Source organism: Macaca fascicularis, chromosome 1 (assembly GCF_037993035.2).
Source record: "Macaca fascicularis isolate 582-1 chromosome 1, T2T-MFA8v1.1".
Lineage (NCBI taxonomy): Eukaryota > Metazoa > Chordata > Mammalia > Primates > Cercopithecidae > Macaca > Macaca fascicularis.
The window spans coordinates 233,697,353-233,719,510 of record NC_088375.1 but is presented as its reverse complement, the minus strand read 5'-3'; the positions used below and the strand labels follow the sequence as shown (position 1 = coordinate 233,719,510).

At 64.0% G+C, this 22,158-nt stretch overlaps 3 protein-coding genes across 32 annotated transcripts; 2 read left to right on the top strand and 1 right to left on the bottom strand.

Annotated features, from left to right (window-relative positions):
• Nucleotides 1-1,282: 1,282 nt before the first annotated feature.
• LOC135967647 (tyrosine-protein phosphatase non-receptor type 11-like) lies at nucleotides 1,283-11,463 on the top strand. Of its 30 annotated transcripts, none has more exons than XR_012427791.1 (7): nucleotides 1,283-1,350; nucleotides 5,777-5,893; nucleotides 9,274-9,420; nucleotides 9,582-9,777; nucleotides 9,858-9,963; nucleotides 10,474-10,587; nucleotides 10,932-11,463. XR_012427791.1 is itself a non-coding variant. In XM_065531269.2 (4 exons), the coding sequence occupies exons 1-4, from the start codon at nucleotides 1,337-1,339 to the stop codon at nucleotides 11,104-11,106; spliced, it is 288 nt and encodes a 95-aa protein (XP_065387341.1). In that variant the 5' UTR covers nucleotides 1,283-1,336; the 3' UTR covers nucleotides 11,107-11,463. The 30 variants fall into 30 exon arrangements, 1 of the variants encoding a protein (XP_065387341.1); XR_012427776.1 differs by having other exon boundaries at nucleotides 10,474-10,850; XR_012427794.1 differs by lacking the exon at nucleotides 9,274-9,420 and having other exon boundaries at nucleotides 5,780-5,893.
• A 220-nt stretch (nucleotides 11,464-11,683) lies between these two features.
• LOC102116832 (tyrosine-protein phosphatase non-receptor type 6-like) lies at nucleotides 11,684-14,640 on the top strand. The gene is made up of 6 exons (XM_065521315.2): nucleotides 11,684-11,737; nucleotides 12,334-12,429; nucleotides 13,150-13,481; nucleotides 13,587-13,653; nucleotides 13,955-14,052; nucleotides 14,141-14,640. Exons 1-6 carry the CDS (start codon nucleotides 11,684-11,686, stop codon nucleotides 14,184-14,186), a joined length of 693 nt encoding a protein of 230 aa, XP_065377387.1. The 3' UTR covers nucleotides 14,187-14,640.
• Nucleotides 14,641-15,430: 790 nt separating this feature from the next.
• On the bottom strand, nucleotides 15,431-18,735 carry RNF223 (ring finger protein 223). The gene is made up of 2 exons (XM_045382358.3): nucleotides 18,444-18,735; nucleotides 15,431-17,038 (listed from the first exon to the last, which is right to left on the bottom strand). Exon 2 carries the CDS (start codon nucleotides 17,027-17,029, stop codon nucleotides 16,280-16,282), a length of 750 nt encoding a protein of 249 aa, XP_045238293.2. The 5' UTR covers nucleotides 17,030-17,038; nucleotides 18,444-18,735; the 3' UTR covers nucleotides 15,431-16,279.
• Nucleotides 18,736-22,158: the final 3,423 nt, after the last annotated feature.

The window sequence follows — 22,158 nt, the reverse complement described above, 5'->3', positions numbered from 1 at the left end:
GAGGCGCGAGGTGGGGCATGTGGTGTGGGTCCATTGGATGGTGTGCAGGGCCCTGTGTCTTGACGAAGGGAGCTTTCAGCAGAAGCGGAGGCGTAGGAGTGGCCAGAGGCCAGCGTGCAGGACAGAGGCCACAGATCAGAGCGGCAGGGGCTGGACGCAGATGGGCAGGGCAGGTCCAGTGGGGCTGCGTGGGCCTGGGGAAGAGGGCTGGGGGCGCTGCCTGATGAGATGTGGGAGGCTCCCGGAGGGCTCCAAGCAGGAGAACACCAGAATTCACGAGGACGCCGCTGGCTGGGACAGGGTGCTCGGCTGCAGGGGGAGCAGAGGGAGGGATTTGAGGGAGAATGGGTGGGTCGAGGGGGGTGAGAAGAGGCGCTCAGGGAGGTGGAGATGGAGCTGGAGGCACCGAAGCTTTGGGTGGACTCGCCCTGATGCGTCTGGAGGGAGGGCCGCGCTGGGGAAGCTAGGGTCCCCTGAGTGGGGTCCAGGGGGCCGAGGGGTGCCAGGCAGGGAGAGGCTGGGCTGAAGCCTGGCGCAGGTGCCCCTGCTGGGTGTTGCCTAGCAGGGGAGAAAAAGCTCCGACGCCAGAAATGAAGGAGGGAGGAGGACCTCGGAGGGGAGGAAGAGGAGGCGCAGAACCAGGAGACGGAGTTTGGGGGAACAACCGCTGCGGAGCGCGCAGGACCCAGAGGACTCAAAGGGGACCTGGAGGGTGACGACGCCATCGTGGCCGGGGGTGAAGAGGAGGAAAGCCGCGCGGGCGGAGAGGCGCTGGTGGGTCCCAGGCTGGAGGCTGCGGGTCTGAGAGGCTTCGGAAGCCCAGGGCAGCCCGGGCCACGCCTGAAAACGAGGGCAGCTGAGCGCACGCCAGGGAGAGGCACCCGCGTCCGGGACCGGCCGCGGTGGGAGCCAGACTCGCGAAACCGGCGGGCCTGAGGCTGGGACCTGCGCGGGGGCGGACGCGGCACAGCCGGGGGGGCCGGTCCCGCGGGCCCCGCCCCGCCACGCCCGCCAGCCTGGAGCCCCGGCCCCCGTCCGCAGAGGAGACGGCCCCGGAAAAGCCAGAGAGTCTTGGAAGGGAGCGCGGGACGGAGCCGGCAACAGCGTCCGCGACCCGCGAACCGCGACCCGCGACCCGGCTCTGAAGCGGGGACGACCGGAGCTTCCGCCCGCAGCCCAACCTCCCAGGCGCCCGGCAAGACTGGCTGGCGGGGACCCTTTAAGGAAGCCGGGGGCGTGGCCCGGGGCGGGGCTTCAGGGGCGGGGCCCGGGCGGGGCCTTCGCGAAGCTGCCGGAAGGTGCGGCCCCAGTGCGCCCGCGAGCGGCGCGGTGAGACATGGCCTCGTGCCGGTGAGTCTGGCGCGCGGCGGCCCAGAATCCTGGACCCCAGGAAAAGCGCCTACGGCCTCGACGGGTGGGCGTGGCGAGATGCCACCCGGGACCTCCTCGCGCTCCCAGCTGGGTCGCCCCTCAGACCTGGGGTCCCGGACTCCTGCCGTCCTCCACCCTCAGGCCCTGCCGGGACGCTCTGGTCCCTGGCCCGCCAGGCCTGGCCTGACTCAGGCGGGTGGAAAGGGCTGCAGAGGTTGGGCCTAGGTGAGGGTCAGCAGCACCCCTACCCGGGGGAAGGTGCCTTGCGGGTGGCGGGCACAGCCTCTCCCTCTGTCCTCTTACCCCGTGCCCTGCTCCAGACTCCCTTTTTGGCCACCGGGGATGCAGTCTGTTGGGGGGCACCCCGCTTTTCCTAGTCCTGAAACTGAGGCAGCAACACCAGGGGATCCTGGAGGTGAAGCCCTCTGCCCTCCCCACCCAGGCGTGGCCTGCCCACCTACCAGGACCCGGTTCTCTCTGGAGGACTCACTTCCCTTCCAGACCCCCCGGGGCCCAGTGTAGAGGGTGGATCCCTGTCTGGTCGCGGGGCTCAGGGCCGGGGGTGCGTCGGAGCTGGGACGGGCGGCAGGTCGGGCCTGCTTCCTGCCTCCAGAGAGGGGGTGGTACGTGTACGGCAGCCGGGCACTTCCTGCCCTTTCTGCTTGACCCCTGCACCCTCCGCGTGCCCACATGCAGGCTCACCCTGCAGCGTGCATTGGCGGTCAGCCGGGAGCTTCGGAGGTGACAGCCACTTGTCACCGCTTCCCAGCTCCAGGCGCAGCACCCAGAGCCCCTCCTCTGGAGCTTGAGGCTTGGTGAACCTGGAGCTCACCTCAGTTGCTCTGTGACCCTGAGTGACCCCCAGGTCCATGAAGGAACCAACAGGGCTCACAGGTCTTCTCCCAGCCTGAGCTCAAGGTCCATAACCCAAAGTAGAGACCCTTGACCCACCCTGCCCAGCAGTGCCCCAGCAGTCAGGGGCCTGGATCGCTAGGGCAGAGGCCCAGGTGTGTGGGGGGACCAGGCAGCCTCCAGCACGGTCTTGGGCTTCTCAGGCGTGGGAACAGTGGACTGAGTTGGATCACTGAGAATCTGTCCGCCCAAAGCCCCGTGCCTGTCATGTTCGGCGTCCAGCTGGAGCCCAGGAAGGAGGCGGCTACCTGTGTACTGTCCGTTTCAGGCACTGGTTGGCAGGACCCCTGGGCAGAGTGCTGGTGCCCAGGGAGAGCCATGTGCCTGTCATCGGCCTGTGACCCGGGGCCTGCCTGGGAAAGCCCGGGGCTGGACTCCGCCGCAACCTGGCCACCCCCTCCGCGCCCCGCGCTGGGACGGCCACTTGGACTGTCAGTCCTCTGGCCCCTGAGACCCTGCCCACAGCCCTATCAGGCCTGGGCAGTCCCAGCCAAATCCCGGGGTAGATCCACCATGCTGCCCCCAGCCCCCTCCTCGTGGTCTGCCACGTCAGCATCACCTCTGTGGACACCACTCGGCCCTGGGGCTCCTGTGCAGCGCGGCGGGGCTGGCAGGGTTGTGCCCCGTGCGTGTCTTGCGGCAATGATGGTGTCTGGGTCCTGGGTCCCTCGGGGGTGGACCCACCGAGCTCCTGGGTTTCCTGTGCTTCGGGGGCTGGGGAGGGAATCGTGACTGTGGCTGGTGTCGGGGGCAGAGCCCACCCTGGTTGTGGTTCCTCTGGGTCCTGAGGGGTCAGCCCTGGGGGCTGCGGGAGAGACCTGGAGGTTCTAGGGAGGGAGGTGGAACGGGCACTTCCCGTGCTCTGAGACCCTCTCCCCGGTCTGCACACCTGGCACCATCAAGATGCAGGTGTGGCCAGGCCCCAGCGTGGGGGAAAGCAGCCCCCATATGGTGTGTGTGTGTACTTGTGTGTTTGTGGGTGTATATGTGTGTGTGTGTGTTTGCAGCCCCCATACCATGTGTGTGTTTTATGTGTGTATGTGTGTGTGTTTGTATATGTGTGTGTTTGTGTGTGTTTGTGTGTGTATGTGTGTGTGTGTGTGTTTGTGTGTGTGTGTTTATGTGTGTATGCCACCCCATACCGTGTATGTGTGTATTTGTGTATGTGTGTTTGTATGTGTGTTTGTGTGTATGTGTGTTTGTGTGTGTGTGTGTGTGTGTGTGTGTATGCCGCCCCCATACCGGGTGTGTATGTGTGTGTGTGTTTGTGTGTGTGTGTGTGTAATGCCGCCCCATACCAGGCGTGTGTGTGTGTTTGTGTGTGTGTGTTTATGTGTGTATGCCACCCCATACCGTGTGTGTTTTTGTGTGTGTATGTGTGTGTATTTGTGTATGTGTGTTTGTATGTGTGTGTTTGTGTGTATGCGTGTTTGTGTGTGTGTGTGTGTGTGTGTGTTTATGTGTGTGTATGCTGCCCCCATACCAGGTGTGTGTGTGTGTGTGTATGTGTGTGTATTTGTGTATGTGTGTTTGTGTGTGTTTGTGTGTATGCGTGTTTGTGTGTGTGTGTGTTTGTGTGTGTTTATGTGTGTGTATGCTGCCCCCATACCGGGTGTGTGTGTGTGTGTGTGTATGCCGCCCCCATACTGGGTGTGTATGTGTGTTTATATGTGTGTGTGTGTGTGTGTGTGTGTCTGTGTGTGTGTGTATGTGTCTGTGTGTGTGTGTGTGTATGTACATTGACAAGCCATTCACGAACCCTGCAACCCACACTTCTCCTCAGGGGGAGTCCCAGTGTCCCAGGGCTGGAGCCGTCCCCACTACGGATGAGACACGAAGACCAGGGCCATGCAGGGAGCTGCAGCAGCCGGTGGCCGGTCTGGGTCAGGGTGACCTCTTGGGTGACCTCATCTGTCTGGTGTCATTAGACCTATTGGGGGACCTTGGGGGTCTGAAACCCAGTGTGTCCTGCCCACGGCCAGTCCCCTCGCCCCTCCCGCTGTGGGCCCTGTCACCAGGGTAGAGCTGAGCCACTGGCCCACCGTGGAGCCAGGACCCCTTCGGCACAGAGGTGACCCTGGGCCCTCTAGAGAGGGTCCAGGCCTTCCAAACCTCTCCTGCCTGAGCAGCGCCACGAGAGGGAGGGATGGGAGCTGGGAACCTGGGCCGCGCCCTCTTCCCCCACGCCTGCTGGGCACCCAGCTCCACCTCCAGGCCCAGGTGTGAGGCCCACGCTCAGCCTGGGATTGCACTGGGCTGGCCGGGAGCGGGGAGTGGGGATGCGGTGATGCTGGGGGCGGTGGTGTGATCTGCTGCAGCCTCGGGGCCCCGCCCCTGGAGATTTCCACGCGACAGACTTGGTGGCGGCTTTCGGGCAGGAGGAGGGGTTGGAAAGTGTGATGGAGGAGTCACATGAGGTCCCTCCCCGGCTCTGTGTCTCCACCCCTGTCCCTGCCTCCACACCCTGGGCGTCGCCCATCTTGGGGTGGAGGCTGAGGCTGTGGGGCTGGGGAGGGGCAGCAGGTGTGGGATGTGGTTCAGCAGAGTGGGCAGCCCAGGCCGGGGCTGGAAGCTGCCTCCTGGGTTCCCGTCCGTTCCCCTGGCCCCGCAGCATTTCAGTGCCGGCCCGGGGATGCGCTTACCCTTTCCCAGTGGCCTCACCTGCTCTCCTGTGACTGGCCCTGGAAGTCACCACGTGGCACTCCTCCTCCAGGAAGCCTTCCCTGGTAGCCTCCCCCATGGCCACTCAGTGGGAACTGCCCCCAGGTCTGGCTCCCCCATGGAGCCAGTTTCATGGGAAGGAGCTTAGGGTGCCAGGCCCAGCAAGTGCCCAGGACGTGCCTGGCGGGCGATCCCCCCTTCCCCACAGGCCAGGTGTAGATGGAGGTGTTGCTCACTGCTGGGTGGCCCTGCACAGATCATCTGAGCTCCTGAGCCTCCCTGAACCAGTGTGCAGGCCCTGGGGCGCCATGAGGCTGGAAGGGGGCTGACCTCACGGGCTCTTGTCTAGAGGCGAAGACACAGGGAGAGAGTGAACGCAAATGTGGGTGCTGCCTGCCATCATCAGCGCTGAATGCAGAAGCAGGGACAGGGATGGGGCTGCAGGGCCAGCCCGGGAGGGCCCCTCTGGAGGTGTGTGCCGTACCTCATGGGGCAGGCCCAGCAGGCTGGCCAGGCCCGGGTGGACAGAATTTTGCGTTTCCCGAGAGCCGTGGCGTGGCTGTGGGGTCAGAGTCAGGCAGAACGGAACCAATAGTCTCGGCAGGCCGAGGCGGTCAGGGGAGAAGTGGTCAGCTCTGGGCACCCTTTTTTTTTTTTTTTTTTTTGAGATGGAGTCTCGCTGTGTTGCCCAGGCTCTAGTGCAGTGGCGTGATCTCGGCTCACTGCAACCTCCGCCCCCGCCCGGGTTCACGCGATTCTCCTGCCTCAGCCTCCAGAGTAGCTGGGATTACAGGTGTGTGCCACCACGCCTGGCTAATTTTTGTATTTTTAGTAGAGACGGAGTTTCACTATGTTGGCCAGACTGGTCTTGAACTCCTGACCTCGTGATCCACCCTGCTGGGATTACAGGCGTGAGCCACTGCGTGTGGCCTCTGGGCACCTTTTGAAGGTAGGACGAGAGGAACTGATGGATCGGAGCCGGTGGGGAGTGCCAAGGGGGGCCGGAGGCAGGGCCGCCACCCTTGCCCGCGTGGGGAAGATGAAGAACGGGGTGTGGGGGGCGGGGACAAGACCAGGAGCTTTGGGTTTTGAAGATGGTGGGAACGAGGTGCTGCTTTTTCCAAACGAAGCTGCTGAAACCAGGTGTCTGAGTTTGGAGCTCAGAGCAGAGGTGGCGCTGGACGGGCTGAGGCTCTGCGCAGACAGAAGAGCCAGGGCCTGTGGGCTCCCATCGAGGAGGAGGAGGACAAAGGGCCCTGGCCAGGGCAAGGTGGGAAGCCGGGAAACGCAGCCTCCGCACAGCCACGCGGAGAAGGCGCCGTTGGAAGGAGGTGGCACGGATGGCCTTGGAGGCTGCTGAGGACCGGCTGGGCCCCAAGGTCCATGGGGACCCTGAGAGCCACGTCCTCTGTGGGCTTGGAGGGCGGGACACAGCTCTGGAGACACGGGAGAGGACTGGCCGTGCTGACCAGCACCACAGTGTTCCTGAGTGGCGGCAAAGTTGCTGTTGCTGAATTTTATTATTATTATTTCATTTATTTTTATTTTTTGAGACGGAGTTTTGCTGTTGTTGCCCAGGCTGGAGTGCGGTGGCGCGATCTCGGCTCACCGCAACCTCTGCCTCTCAGGTTCACGTGATTCTCCTGCCTCAGCCTCCCGAGTAGCTGGGACTACAGGCACCATCACGCCCGGCTAATTTTGTGTTTTTAGTAGAGACGGGGTTTCACCATGTTGGCCAGGCTCGTCTCGAACTCCTGACCTCAGGTGATCTGCCCGCCTCGGCCTCCCGAAGTGCTGGGATTTCAGGCGTGAGCCACCGCACCGGCCATGAATTTTAATTCATTCACATTTACAAATCACACAGCCGTACATGCTTCTTCCGAGAGAAGCTGTGCTCAGAGGGGAGCAGAGGGACAGGAGCTGCAAGGAGTAGAGGCAGGGCCCGAAGGAGGAGGAGGAGCTGGGGCCCCAGGAGAGGGACCTGGCCAGGGTGGGCTGGAGCCGGGGATGGGGTCCCTCCTATCCCCTTCCCTCCCTCCCTCGCCCCCCTTCCCTCCTTCCCCCCTTCTGCCCCTCTTTCCCTCCCCTTCCCTCCCTCCCTCCCCGCTTCCCTCCATCCCCTCCTTCCCTCCACCCCTCCCTCCCTCCCTCCCTCCCTCAGTCACTCACTCTTTTTTGCTGACATTCTGGCCTCTGGGGCTGCCACCCGAGTACAATGTAGTCCTGGGCTCTGGAGTCCTGTGCCTCGAAAGTAAGGGGCAGTTGTGATCTCGGACGTGGGCTCCAGGGCAGCCCTGACCTCGTGGGGGGCTGTGGACGAGGAGGGTCCTGGGAACAGGGTGGCTGTTCACCAGGAAGGGGCAGGGCTGCAGCCTCAGCCTCCCCTCCAGGTGCTGGCAGCACCAGCCTCTGCCTGCGTGGGGCCCCGAGGTTTGCAGAGCCAAAGTCCAGCTCCTCAGTGACACCCCCAAGCTTCCTGACCTGCCCCGCCTGAGACACAGAGCGAGGCTCCCTGGGGCTGCACAGGCATCTGCTGGCCTCTCGCCCCCCTCCCTGTGCACCCACCCGTCCCTCTGTCGAGTGTCTCAGTCCCAGTGTTACGGCCCCGTCCCTCTGTCGAGTGTCTCAGCCCCAGTGTTACGGCCCCGTCCCTCTGTCAAGTGTCTCAGCCCCAGTGTTACGGCCCCGTCCCTCTGTCGAGTGTCTCAGCCCCAGTGTTACGGCCCCGTCCCTCTGTCGAGTGTCTCAGTCCCAGTGTTACGGCCCCGTCCCTCTGTCGAGTGTCTCAGTCCCAGTGTTACGGCCCCGTCCCTCTGTCGAGTGTCTCAGTCCCAGTGTTACGGACCTGGGACGCTGCAGTGCGGGGAACAGCTTCTGTCCTCCGGGAGATGAGAACCTGTCGTCAGGCAGCTGGGTTGCTGAAACAGTGACCATAAGCTGGGCAGGCAGGCAGCTCCTTCCCTCAGCTCTGGAGGCTGGAAGTCCGAGATCCTGGCCGTGGAGGTTGCAGGGTGGAGTGGATGGAGCTGCTGAGAGCCTCGGGGGCATGTGGAGAAGGAGGGAGCCCCACTGGCCCCAGGCCCTGCCACTTGGGGGAGAATTCCAGCCCGTCCGTGTCCCTGGGACCCCACAGCCCCTGGCCAGTGACCATTCCTGGCTTTGAGCACAGTGGCCTCAAGCCACCATCGTGGGTGTTACCATGGAAACAGTGAGGAAGGTTTGTGTGGGGCCAGACTCCTCCTCTGGGCACTGACCTGCTCTCCCCACTCCGGGTGGCTCCACCCCGAGGTCCGCGGGGTGGAGGCGGAGCAGCTGTTCCTCTCCAGGGGTCAGTGTGGGAACTTCCTTGCCAGGCCCAGCGAGAGCAGCCCCGGGGGCTTCATGGTGTCCGTCAGGGCATGGACAGGCTCTGGTTGAAGGCCTTGTGGGGTCTGGACGTCCTCAGCTGGGGGCCTGGGGCAATTCACACCTGGGTCCTCCTGGAGGGCCGGTGGGCAGCTTCCTGGACACAAGGCCTTGGTGCAGGGGGCCGACGCGCTGGGAAGGTTGTGAGAGTTGGACGTGGTGCTGGGCGGCCTCTGGGCGGGAAGGAACTATTTAGAGAGGCCTTTGGGGAGGCCTCATTGAGTCAGGGGCTCCGCAGGACCCTTTCCTGCCCTGTGAGGGGCCTGGGGACAGGCAGGGCTTCCGGGGCTGTGACTGTGTTGCCAGAGCCTGGGGGTGCAGCTCCGGTGCCTGCTGGGCTGCCAGGACCCCACGTCAGAGTGGTGAGCCCTGGCCCAGCATCCATGTGTCTGTCAGCACGCATGTGTGTGTTCGTGTGTTCAAGTGTTTGTGTGTGTTTGTGTGTGTTCATATGTGTGCGTATGTTCGGGTGCACACACGTGCATGTGCATGTGTGCATGTTCGTGTGTCGTGTGTTCATGTGTGTGGTCGTGTGTTCGTGTGTTCATGTGTGTTTGGGTACGCATGTGTTTATGTGTGCTCATGTGTTCATGTGTGTGCGTGTGTCGTGTGTTCATGTGTTCGTGTGTGTGTGTTTATGCATGTGTTTGTGTGTGTTCGTGTGTGAGTGTGCATGTGTGTGAGTGCACGTGCCTGCATCCTGAGGGATGGCGTCTGCTAAGCACTGGTTCAGGGCATGGCTGCAGCAAAGCAGAGGGTGCAGGGTCCTGCACCTGCCTCCCCCAGGCCTCCTTCCTTCAGGTCTCAGGCACTGGAGTCCAGGGTGACTCAGGGGAGCCAGTGCCTGCCCTGGCCCCATCCCTGCCCTCCTGGCTGTTGCCCTGGGCTGAGCCAGTTCCTCCAGCCTCGGTTTCCCCACTGCAGGGTCCTGCATCTACAGGGAAGGAGGCCTGGTCTGGGGAGGCCGCCCGGCCCCTCCTTGCTGAGGACCAGGCTGCCACCTGGTGGCCGCCCACCCCTGCAGCGCCCGCCTGCCTCCTGCAGGCTCCTGGGTGGGCAAGGGCCAGAAAGGTGGGCAGAGCAGCTCTGGGGCCTGGGTGGGGGCGCTGCCTGGACCCCAAGGTCTGCGTATGTCTCACTGAGCCTTCTGCCCCATCTGTGTGGGTCTCTCCCCCTCACCTGGCCAGGCCGTGGCCTCCAGCCTCACCTGAGCTCCCCTTTGCCTGGGCCAGGTAGTACCACGGGAGCTTGTCTGGCAAGGAGGCTGAGAAACTGCTGCTGCAGAAGGGGCGTCCGGGCAGCTTCCTGGTGCACGAGAGCCAGAGCAGTCCTGGGGACTTGCCGCTGTCAGTGCTGACGCAGGAGTGGGACAAGGCGCAGGGCGTGGGCTGCCAGCCACGGGTCACCCACATCTTGATTTGCTTCCAGGTGGGAGGCGGCGGTGGGCTGGGGCGGCCTCTGGGAAGGGCAGGCAGCCTTGGCCAGGCCCCTCACCGCCGCCCCCACAGCCAGATGAGAAGTACGACGTGGGAGACAGGGAGCACTTGGATACCCTCGGAGACCCAGTGGAGCCCGACGATGGAGAAGGCGGGGGCTGTGGTGCACCTCAAGCAGGTAGGCCCCTGCACAGGCACCAGAGCCGAGGGCACAGCCTCACCCAGGAAGGCAGCTGGGGGTCCACTGGGGTCAGGGACGACCCTCTACCAGGGGAGCCCCCAGGCGCCTGAATGGCCATGGGAAGGAGAACCTGCAAATCCCTCTGTGTGTCCTCCTGGCACGTGGCGACCTCCGTGACCCGATGAGGGTGCAGGAGCAGGCCAGGGTGGCCACGTGCAGGGGCACAGGGCCCAGGGCAGGGTGACCAGACGCAGGGGTGCGGGGCTGGGCCAGGGTGGCCAGATTCTTGGGGGGGGGGCCTGGGGCAGCTGCCCTCGGTGGGGGGTGCTGTGGTGGGGGCCGCAGGGCCCCGGGGGGCTGTGGTGGAGTCTGTAGGACTCTCAGTGGTTGTGGTGGGGTCTGCAGGGCCCCAGGGGGCTGTGGTGGAGTCTGCGGGGCCCTGAAGTGTTGTGGGGTCTGCGGGGCCCTGGGTCCCCCTGAACTTAGATGCAGGCCTCTCCCTGGCAGCCCCTCAAGGCCACAAGGATCAGTGCTCGGAGCCTGGAGCGCTGTGTGCAGGAGCTTAGCAGGGCCACCGATGCCAGCGGGAAGGCCAGGCAGGGCTTCTGGGTGGAGTTCGAGGTGTGTCCTGACCTCTGCGACCCTCAGACTCTGTCCCCTGGGGCTGGGAGCACAGGGTCCGGGACTGTAGGGTCCAGCCCTGCGGGGCTTAGCGGGCGTTCTCCCCGTGTGCGGAGACGAGAGATTGTAATAAAGACACAAGACAGCGATAAAGAGAAAGCAGCTGGGCCCAGGGAACCACTGCCATCAAGACACGGAGACCGGTCGTGGCCCCGAACGGCTGGGGGCGCTGATATTTAATGGATACAAGACAAGGGGGCAGGGTAAGGAGGGTGAATCTTCTAAGTGATTGACAAGGTGAAGCAAGTCACGTGATCACGGGACAGGGGGCCCTTCCCTTTTAGGTATCAGAAGCAGAGCGAAGGCAGCATACCTCAGCGTTTTCTTCTCTGCACTTACAAGAGAGATCAAAGGCTTTAAGACTTTCACTATGTGTTCTATCGCTGTCTACTACGCACTTCAAAGAGGAACCAGGAGTACGGGAGGAGCATGAAGGTGGACGAGGAGTGTGACCGTTGAAGCACAGCACCACAGGGAGGGGTTTTGGCCTCCGGATGACTGCGGGCAGCCCTGGATGATATCCAGCCTCCCACAAGAAGCTGGTGGAGCAGAGCGTTCCCTGACTCCTCCAAGCAAAGGAGACTCCCTTTCGCGGTCTGCTAAGTAACGGGTGCCTTCCCAGACACTGGCGTTATCGCTTGACCAAGGAGCCCTCAAGCGGCCCTTACGTGGGCGTGACAGAGGGCTCACCTCTTGTCTTCTTCGTCACTTCTCACAATGTCCCTTCAGCACCTGACCCTACACCCACCCGTTATTCCTAGGTTATATTAGTAATGCAACAAGGAGTAATATTAAAAGCTAATGATTAATAATGTTTATAATAATGATTGATAATTGCCCGTGATCATCTCTATATCTAATTTGTATTATGACTATTCTTACTCTATTTTCTTTATTATACTGAAACAGTTTGTGCCTTCAGTCTGTTGCCTCAGCACCTAGGTTCTCTTCTGCCCACACAGGACAAGGTGGGATTGGCCATCTAGGGCTCTGGGAAGGAGCCTGGGCTGTGAACTGAAGGCTCCATCACCTCCAGATGCTGCAGCAGCAGGAATGCTGGTTCCTGTACCCTGGAAAGGAGGGGCAGAGGGTAGAGAACAAGCCCAAGAATCACTGTGAGGGCAGAGGCCAGGGCGTCACCCGTCGGGCCTGGGGAAGGTCGGGGGCAAGCCAAGCATCTGCCACCACGGACCTGAGGCTTCCCCTCCCACACCCTGGACCCTCCATCTCTGCTCACCACGGGGTCTGCAGGCAAAGAGGCAGGGTTGGGCCCACGAGCTCTGCCCTGGAGAACTGAGCGGCACCTCCCTTCCCAGTTGACACCACCTGAGTCATCTTGCTCGACAAGGATGACAGTGGGCCTGGAGCCGACTACATCAGGGTGGGTGTGCGCAGGAGGTGGGGCCTGGGCCCATTGCTCCTGGGGGGCCCAGGAAGAACCAGGGTCCCCAGGGGAGGGGTGGGCAGCAGTCCCCAAGGGGTCCTCAGAGAGGCTGGACGGGCATAGGTCCTCAGCCCCTTGCTGGCCTAGAGTGAGGAGTGTTTTTGAGCCACCAGAGCTCCTTTGCTTAGTATTTGCATAATATTTGCATAACATTTGCATGGACTTGTTTGTCCTCTGGAAACAGCAGCAGTTGGCCTCATCCCCTTTCAGACTGACCCTGAGGAGGAGCCAGGCCATGGCAGGTGTACATTGCCACGCAGGGCTGTCTGCAGGCCGTGGTGCACCAGGAGAACACGCGTGGCATTGTCACCACCAGCAGGGAGGTGGAGCGAGGCCGGGTAGGGGCGCGGTGCCAGCACTCCCAGTGCCCATCCCACCCTGTGCATCTTCAGCTGCCCAAGGCCCTTCCCGACCAGGCCAAGGAGCCTGTGGGACGCTGTGGGAGTGGGGAGGCTCCCACAGAGCCCCATGGCTGCACGTACACGCCTGCATCTCTGCAGGGCGCAGGGGCAGGGTGCTGGGGGGCTGCCGGGAAGGCTGATGCGAACCACTCCCCCCAGAACAAGTGTTTCCGGGACTGGCCCAGAGTTTGGCTGGGTGCATGTGGGCATCCTGGGTGAGGGCCAGGCCCGGGGCTACTGCGTGCAGGAGCTGCAGGTGTGGCGGCCGGGCCAGGTGAGCCTGGCAGCAGGGGAGCGTGCCTACCATGGACCTGCACTGGGAGACCCCCACACCTGCCTGCATCCAACCCCACCGCCTTTGGGGACTTCCACGCCCCTCAACCCAGGAGGTGCAGTTCAAGCCTGGACAGGGGTCACTGAGGTGGCCACATTCTCAGCCCGAGGCTGGCGGCCACTCCCCCCACACACCTCTCAAAACTGCAGCTTTGGTCTCCGTTGCACACCAGCGGCGCCCATTTCTGTCCCAGGCAGATTCCCTCCTGCTCCCCCCAGCCCCCGCCAGTGTGTGTGAGGGGTCCCCCAGGCCGCCATGGAGCCCTCGCATTTGGTTTTTCCTTATAGAATCACTGTCCTCACAGCCTGCTTCCCCTGCCCCAGCTTCCTCTTGCCTTCCCCAGGCACCTGAGCCACCTGGGGCCATCTCGGCGCCCCTCCCCGTTTCCTCCCTCCTCCTGCTCCACGTGGCCCCCGCAGTCCCTCCACCTGGGCACTCCCGGCAAACCCAGCTGTGCCTCAGCCTCGTCCTCCCCCCGCCCATCTCCCCCGGGGGGTCGCACTCAACGCCTGCTCCGCCCGGAGGAGCCACCGCACAGGGCGCGGCACTTCCAGTACTTCGGCTGGCCGGACTACGGCGTCCTCGGCTTCCGGGACGAGGTGAACCGGGCCCAGAGCAGCGAGCGGGGGACCGGGCCCGTGGCGGTGCCCTTCAGGTGCGGCGGGGCGGGGCCACGCGGGACGATGCGGGCGGAGCCATCGGGTGGCGCGGGGCGCCCCCGCCCCCCACTCCCATCGAAGGCCGCCTGGTTTGTCCTCAGCGCGGGCATCGGACGCACCGGCACCATCATCGTGATTGACATCCTGGCAGACGTCATCCGCAGGCAGGTGAGCTCCTCCTCCCTGGGTGCCTCCACCCTGCCCGGCAAGCCCCGCCCCTCATCCGTAGCCCCTCCCTAAGCGCGCGTGTTCCCAGGGCTGGACCGCGAGATCGACGTCCCTATCCAGCTGGTTCGGCGGCAGCGCTCGGGGATGGTGCAGAGGGAGGCTCAGGACAAGCTCGTGCACCTGGCGCTGCAGCGATACATCCAGGGCGGGCGACTGCGCCTGCGCGAGCAGGCGGGGGCGGGGCCTTGCGGGGCGGGGCCTCGCGGGCGTCGCCATGGTGACCGGCGGCCCCTCCCCACAGCTCGAGCCGCCCCAGGAGCGCGAGAACCAAAAAGTGGGCACCGCCCCCCGCGAATCGGGTTGCAGCCCCCGGCCCGCGTCTCCCCGGGCGCCCGCAGTGTGAGTGGAGAGCCGGGGCCGGGCCGGGGTCCTCCGGGAGGGACTGGGACGTGCGGGGCGCCGGGCTGAGCCGCTGCTCCGCGCGCAGGACCCCGCAGCCCTGGACGCGAACCTGCAGAGCCACGGGTGTTTGAGGAGCCCGCGTGGGGCCGGAGCCGCGGGCCGGCACTGTGTCCGGGACGGAGCCACAAGCTGTCCCCAGCTCAGGGAGGCCCAGGGGCGGCAGAGGGAGCGGCAGGCAGCGAAGCCCACCCGTGACCACGTGTGAACCCGTGTGCGCCACCAGCTCAGCCACTCAGTGCGGGTCTGAGCGGCCAGGACACCAGGCTGCCCTCACCGCAGCTCCCGTCTGCCGGCCCTGCCTGCTCCCGTGGTCTGGGATGTGGCCCCATCAGTCACAAGGTGGATGTTTGTGGAGTGAGGTGGGTGTGACATATTCATGTGGCCACCCGTGCAGCGTCACGCGCCTGGCCCTGCCGATGACAAGGGTGTGGGCCTACGTGGGCATGACCGTGTGTGTGACACAGAGTGATGTCGCTGTGACCCGTGGCTGCACTCCCCACATCACCGGCTTTGTGGCCTTCCTGTGAAGTGCTGTGTTCTCCCTTCTGTGTCTTTGTTGGGACCTGGGGCAAGGGTGGGTGTGGTGCCCACAGCCGGAGTCAGCTTCTGTGGGGCCTTCCTGAGCCCTCCCCATCTTGGATCAGAGGCCCAGCTGGTTGGAGCAGGAAGTATCTGGGCTCTGGGGTCAGGGATGAGAAGGCTGAGGAGGCCTGCGTGAGCTGGAACTGGCCTGGGCCCTCCTGGCCGTGCCTGCCTGGTGGTGCAGGATTCCTGGGGCTGATGACAGACGGGGTAGGGCTGGGGTTGGCAAGCCTCCTGCCGAGGCCTCACGAAGCTGCACTCTGCCCTTCCCCAGCCAGGCTGGCCCGGGAGTTGCCGGAGGGTCTGTGGATCTGCAGACTGCCGGCTGTTACCTTTGCTTCTCGGTTCCCACAGGGGTCATGGGTTCTGTGGCTCTCCAGTCAGGGACGCTGGCAGGGCCATGGGCATGAAATCCTGGAGGTGTGGCCTAGTATGGCCACAGTGGGGGATGGGGAAGAGAAAGGCCCCCTTTGTCAGCCACTGGGCTCTGAGCCAAGCTGACGCCCTCCCCCTGGTCAGGCCCCAAGCGTCCCCGGGGAGCCTCACACCGGTGAGTCTCCAGCCAACTCCAGAAACCCCCAGCCTGTCCGTAGCCAGAGGGGCTGGGAGTTGGACCCCCTGAAACCTTGGGCCCACCTGTCCCAGTGTCTGCCAGGAGTCTAATCCTGTCAGGGTATCATCTGGGTTGAGGCTGCAGCAGGCGCACCCAAGGTGAGGCCCTCTTACCAAAGATGGATACAAATAATTTATTTTAAAATGTACAAGGGCAGCTGGAGGTTTCTGCGGTTACCTTGCACTGGGGGCTGCCCTGCCTCCACTCTCTCCCCACAGTCAGAGGGCAAGACTGGCATCCCCACCCAACGGTGGGGCCAGCCCTGAGGGGGACGTGTCGGCATGAGTCGAAGCATGGCAAGGCCCCTTCCTTCTTGGCAAGGGGCTTCCCTGGCAGGCAAGTCACACTGTGTGTGGGTGGCAGGAGCGCTGACCAGCTTCTCTCCTGGGCGCTTCCTGTAGGAGCCTGGTTTTTTATTTTTGTTTTTGTTTTTTTCAATTTGAGATAGGGTCCCGCTGTTTCACCCAGGCTGGATGCAGTGGTGCAATCTTGGCTCACTACAACCTCCACCCCCTGGGTTCAAGCAATTCTCCTGCCTTAGCCTCCCGAGTAGCTAAGAGACGCCTGCCACAACGCCCAGCTAATTTTTGTATTTTTAGTAGAGACAGGGTTTCACCACGTTGGCCAGGCTGGTGTTGAACTCCCGACCTCAAGTGATCCTCCCGCCTCAGCCTCCCAAAGTGCTGAGATGACAGGCATGAGCCACCGCGCCCGGTCAACCTGTGGTTCCCGGAGGCTTTGGGGACCCTCTTGTCCACCCCGTGAGGACCCAGCCTGGAGAGTGAGGGGTGGACAAGCTAAATGGAGCCTGGTCTTGGTGGGGCCCAGAAGGAGTCTTCAGAGACACCAGGCTCCTTTTGCATCCTCGGGGATCGACTTCCAGTGGCTGCTGCGCCTTTGAGCCCCCCAGTGGGGGACCCACCCGTGGAGCTGGGTGAGGGCGGCTGACCTGTGCAAAGGCCGGTGGCCCTAGTTGTCAGTCAGAGGCCCGCGGGGGGAGGCGGCTGTGGTGGGGGCCGGGGGCCGGGGGGGCAGCGGCAGGCAGCGCAGGTTCCCAGTCTTGATCGCGCACTGCACCGGCCAGAGTGCCACGCAGAAGAGCACCAGCAGCAGGGCAGAGACCAGTGCCATGCGCCTCCAGTCCCTGCAGCGCATCCAGCAGCGGGCCAGGCGGCCCCGGCGGGGGGCAGGGTCCTGGGCGGGTGCGGGCGGCTCGGCAGGCTTGCTCAAACCCACGTCCACACATACAAAGCTGGGCTTGTGGCCAGGTGTGGTGGGCAGTGGTTGGCAGCACAGCTTGGTGCCCTCCAGCCACACGGGCTCCTCGCGCCGCAAATGCGCTGGCATCCGGGCCTGCAACTGGCGGCTGGTGCGCAGTGCGGGAGCTCCGGCAGGCGGCACGGTCGTGGGCTGCCTGCAGAAGGGGCAAGGTACAGCCTCACCGCCGGGGCGGCCCACAGGCTGAGCAGCCGCCAGCCGGGCCAGGCACTCCAGGCAGAAGACGTGGGTGCAGGAGAGCTCCTTGGGCATCTTGAAGATGTTGTCATAGCCTGAGAAGCAGATGGAGCACTCCAGGGGGGAGGCCACCTTCTCCGAGCCAGGGGTGCCAGGGGACCTGGGGCTGCCAGCCGAGCTGGGGGACCTGGGCATCGAGGCTGTGGAGCTGCTCCGGCGATGGGGGGGCACGGCCGTGTGCCACACCTGCTGGCCGGACGACATGTCTCGGAGCTGTGGGACAGGGACCGTGCTGAGCAACCACAGGCTGCCCCTTTCTGGTGGTCTTTTACCTCCCCCTCCCCTCTCTTGCCCGGAGATCCCAGGGAAGGGCTCTGTTCCCCGTGCGCCACTCCAGAAAGTTCCTTCGGTGCCCCGGAGGTCATTCTGCCCCACGTGCAATCCTGCCCTCTCCGCCCCATCACACGGCTGCACCGGGTGAGCCTCCCACGGGACCCCAGGCCGTCTCCGGGAATGCAGGCCGTGTGCACGGGGGTCTCGCCGACTGCTCGGCAGACACCTCCTGTCGGCCCTGCCTCACCTGGCTGGCCGACAATATTCTGCCTGGGCAGAAATAATGGTGAGGATGACGATAGCCACAGTGGTCACTGTTTATGTCAGGGCTCTGCAAGGCTGGGCCCACGTCAGGGGACTCACAGTGTGGAAAAGGCTGCCCAGAGCATGGGTGACTCAGCCAGGGCCACCCCAAGGGAGCCAGCAGGCCCTGGACCCTGGAGGATATGGCTCTCAGGCAGGCCAGGGGCTCCAAGTCAAGTGAAGTGAGTTTGAATTCGGATCCCAGGATGGGTGCCTGGCTTGGGCGGTGCAGGCCCGATTTGCAGGCAGCTATATGAGGGTGGCGTGTGGGGGTCTCTGGGTCTGGGGACCGGGCTGAGCCCCGGGGGGCTTTGGGACAACAGGGACAGGGATCAGTGCCCAAGGAAGGTGAGTGTCAGGCACAACCTGGGGCCTGCAGGGCCAGCTTGTCTGGCTGCTGAGGGTCTGATGTGCACGGCGGAGGACTGGGACTTGGATAAGCCCAGCCATTCCCTCTGGGCCCACTGCCTGATGGTCAGGTGATGGTCAGGGCACCCTCAGCCGCCCACTGAGTGGGTGTTTCTTCTCCCTGACCCACTCCCACTTCATGGCAGGGGCCCTGGGGGATGGACACTGGGGGACACTGCTCTGCCCCTGGGTGTGGCTCAGGTGGGCATCTCAGCTGACCTGGGACCCGGCTCCACCTCCCGCCCCTCTCCTGCACCCAGGATCCCCTGCAGGGGTCCCAGCTGGAGGGAAGTGGGCAAGGGTGACAGTGAGCCTCAAGGGCCTGGCTGTGCATCTCCTTGGGGCCCAGGAGGATGCCCCAGAAGTGACTCCTGGCACTGCCCTGGCCCGCCCATGACTTGCCAGTGAGTCCCAGACAGGCTGGCAGGATGACACAGGCCACTGTGACCATCTGAGTCACGCACCATCACGGTGAGGCCGTGAGTGCCCCAGGCACTGGGACCTGGGGACTGTGCTCTGTGGCCTGTGCACCCCACAGAACCGGTTCCTTGGCACCAGGCCCCACCCCTCCACGATGGTGCCCCACCCTGAGCCTGTGCAGGTAAGGGGTGAACACAGGCTGAGCTGGCCTTACCTGGTGGCCGGGGATCAGCGGGTCCTGGGCATGGTCCTCCTCACTGGCCACGGCTGGGCTCCAAGGCCCTGGGCTGCCCTGCCCTGGCAGAGTTTGCTTCCTCGTCTCCGGGCCCAGCCCGGCCTGTGCTTCACCTGGCAGGTATCCCTCCCGGGGCCAATCACCAGTAGCTGTCCCGGTGGCACTGGTCTGGCAGGTGTGGCTTCTGCTGCGTCCAAGACAGGTGGGGACACAGGGAACGTGTGTGCCCTCGCCCGCGCAGAGCTCTGGTCTGAGGCAGGTGTGAGTTGCCGGGTGTGGGCTCCCAAGCAGGTCTATTTATACCCTGTGGGTCGTGCTGGCCCAGGGTGTGGCCACAAGCCTCAGGGATTGGCTGGCTTCATCCTCTCCTTGGCAGGCCAGGCAGCTGGAGGGCAGGGAGTGGGGTGAGGGTCGGAGCCAGGTGGGGGTCAGCACATTCGCTGCTGTCTGGGCGGGTCTGGGTTGGGGTGTGTGCTTGGACCAAGCCCTGTCTCCCTATAGCCCCAGGAGGCTGGAGCAACCGCTGGAAGCCGCTCCGCCGGGTTCCAGGTCCCTGTGGCCCCCGAGCTCCTAGGTGGGCTCCCAGCAGGGCCCTCCCCTGAGCCCCCCACAACCTATGCCCAGCCTGCCCCTGCCCTTTGCTCATGGCTGCCTCACCTCACAGCCCATTCCTGCCACCTCCCTGCCCATACCCACCCATGTGCTCACCTGCCTCATCCACACACAAACGTAGTTGTTCTCACACATGGGCTGTGTGTCCACACGCTGTCACACACATGCCCCTCGTGTCCACACAACTCATCCCGTGTCCACATGCTCACATATGTGCCGTGTCCACGATCTCACGCTGTGTCCAATCACACATGCCATGTCCACACGCTCTCACACGTGCTGTGTCCACACACTCCCGCACGTGCCATGTCCACACGTTCTCACACACATGCCATGTCGACGCTCACATATGCCATGTCCACATGCTCCCACACGTGCCGTGTCCACATGCTCTCATGCGTCTACACGCTCTCACAGTTGCCGTGTCCACACTCTCTCACACACATGCCATGTACAGACACACATGCCATGTCCACATGCTCTCACACATGTGCCATGTCCAGACCCTCACACATGCTGTGTCCACATGCTCTCACACACACGTCCACATGCTATCACACGTGCCATGTCCACTCACCACGCCATATCCACATGCTGTCACACACGTGCCATGTCCACACGCTCACACTTGTGCCATGTCCAGATGCTCACATGCTGTGTCCACACGTTCTCACACATGTGCTGTCCACATTCACATGCCATGTTCAGATGCTCACATATGCTGTGTCCACACATTCACACACGTGCTGTGTCCACACACTCTCGCACATGCCATGTTCACATGCTCTCACACGTGCCATGTCCACACGCTCTCACATGCCATGTCCAGATGCTCACACATGCCGTGTCCACACATTCACACACATGCTGTGTTCACACGCTCTCACACACATGCCGTGTCCACATGCCCCAGCAGACTACAGAACTGGTCTGTGCAAAGACCAGGGCTGGAGCTGATGAGAGCCGGGGGGCTGGGATGGAGGGTGTGAGAGGCCCAGAGGAGCAGCCAGTGGCATGGGCTGCCCCCACCCCCCTGCACACTCTGCTGCTTGCCCGAGGGCCTGGTATAGAGCTGCACCCCCAGGCTGTCCAACTGCTGGCTCCCCACCTCACTGAGGCGTCTCTCCCCCAGCCCAGTGGACCTCATGCAAGGGCAGGTCTGACCTGGGTGCCACAGCCCCATCCCTGCCGTGAGGCCTGGGCTGGACCTGAGCTGGGACCGCACACACCAGCCTGGGGGGTGTCACACTGGGTGGGGCTGGGAGTGAGGGGCCCACCCTAGTGGGAGAGCTGGCCAGGCCACCCCACAGGCTGCCCTCAGGCAACTCCCCCGCAGGTGCCCGCTGACCCCTCAGTGAGGACCCAGAGGCTCCCCTAGTGCTGCCGTAAGCATCCTGGAGCCCAAGGGATGCTGGGAAGTGGGAATCAAGACTGCAGAGGCCGGGCAATGCCCCGTGGAGGAGGAGGATGATGGGGCTTGGGCTCAGGAAGGGCAGGACCCCTGCCAGTCCCATGAGGACTCTCAGTGGGGGGCTGGGGGGCTCAGCAGGGGGTCGGAGCTCAGACAGGGAGGGGTGAATGCTCGGAGAGTGGGGCGAGGGCTGGGGGTTCAGAGAGGGAGGAGTGGATGCTCAGAGCTGGGGAGGGATGGGAGCTCTGTGAAGGGGTCCAGGGTGGCGGAGGCTATGGGGACTCCGTGTGGGGAGCCACTGCGAGGCCCAGCCCGGAAAGCGCTCACTGGACGCTCCTGCTTCCTGAGGGCCGTGACTCGGGTCACATGCCGCCTCCAGGAAGCGCCCGGGCCCCTGCAGCTCTGGGAACGTCCTCCCGACAGCTCCTGGGAATATCTGGGCACTGAGGTCACTCTGGGCTCCCGGCTGACACTCGTGCTGGCGGCGAAGGTGAGGGAAGGCCGGAGGAATGTGTGGTCTCGGGGCCAGGCCAGGCCTCCCTGTGTAGGAGAGGAGCCAGCAGCTCCACCTCTCCCAGCTCAGACCAGGCCGGGGTCGGGGTGCTGGGCTCTCGGGGGGCTCGGGATGGCAGCGGAGCAGCTTGGCTGGCTGTGTCCAGGGCATGGGGTGGGCCCGCCTGGTCCCCTCCATCGCAGCCAGTGGGCAGGCAGCTGGGTGAGCCTGTGGGCGTGTGTGTGATCACACGTGTGCATGCTTGAGGCCTGCATGCTGGCGTGAGCGCCTGACCCCTCACCTCCTTCACTTTCGGTCTCCTCACGCCCTCTCAGGGACTCCTTCCCCTCCAGGCCCCTGGATTACAGGTCAGACCCAGCACTGCCAGGCCTTGGGACGCGGTGTGGCCGGCGTGGGGAGGGGCCTTCCGGGCCTGGGCTGCTCTGGGGCCCCCCAGCCTCGCCCCACCCCACCCTGCCCCATGCTGGGCCATTGGCTCAAATGCAGCAGCTCTGTTGGTTCTGGGGCTGGACTTCTTTCCTAGGAGCCCAGATGTGCAGAGGGGAGGCTGGTATCGGGGAGTAGGGCTCTGGGACGTGCTGGGCCAACCCTAGGCCCAGCCAGTAAGTCCCTCCCATACCTAGTGAGGAGGGTGCGTCCCTCGCTGCCACAGGTCCTGGCTGACCGCGTGCTGCCCACCAGGGGCCAATCACAAGTGCGCAGGTGGGGGACGCGGGGAGCCAGCTGAGGGGGATATACGGAGGTGGCAGCAGGACCCTGGGGTTTTGGTTTGGGCCACTGGGTGGGAGAGAGGAAGGGGACCCAGAATTGAGAGATGGGACCTGGGGGGCTACTCAGAGGGTGGGCTGGGACGGTGCCTGTGTCTGGCCCGGCCTCCAGAGCCTACCCGGCTGAACCTGCTGTCCGTGCCTGTTTCTGATTTTATCCTCCAAACCAGACGCCCAGCCTGGTGCAAATGCAGGAGTGGAGTTTCCAGCGGGGCGTGGACTCCTTCCCTCCACCCCGCTCCTCTCAGTCTGGCTCCTTCCCTCTACCCAGCTCTCGGTCCTCGGTCCGGCTCCTTCCCTCCACCCCACTCCTCTCGGTCCCGCTCCTTCCCTCCACCCCGCTCTCGGTCCGGCTCCTTCCCTCCATCTGGCTCCTTCCCTCCATCCCCA

Coding starts and splice junctions, on each gene's coding strand:
- LOC135967647 (XM_065531269.2), top strand. Junction 9,964..10,473: donor CTGTGGTGCACCTCAAGCAG/GTAGGCCCCTGC, acceptor TCTCCCTGGCAG/CCCCTCAAGGCCACAAGGAT. Junction 10,588..11,052: donor GCTTCTGGGTGGAGTTCGAG/GTGTGTCCTGAC, acceptor CGCACTTCAAAG/AGGAACCAGGAGTACGGGAG.
- LOC102116832 (XM_065521315.2), top strand. CDS start 11,684: ATGCTGCAGCAGCAGGAATGCTGGTTCCTGTACCCTGGAAAGGAGGGG. Junction 13,482..13,586: donor CCCGTGGCGGTGCCCTTCAG/GTGCGGCGGGGC, acceptor GTTTGTCCTCAG/CGCGGGCATCGGACGCACCG. Junction 14,053..14,140: donor TCTCCCCGGGCGCCCGCAGT/GTGAGTGGAGAG, acceptor CTCCGCGCGCAG/GACCCCGCAGCCCTGGACGC.
- RNF223 (XM_045382358.3), bottom strand. CDS start 17,029: ATGTCGTCCGGCCAGCAGGTGTGGCACACGGCCGTGCCCCCCCATCGC.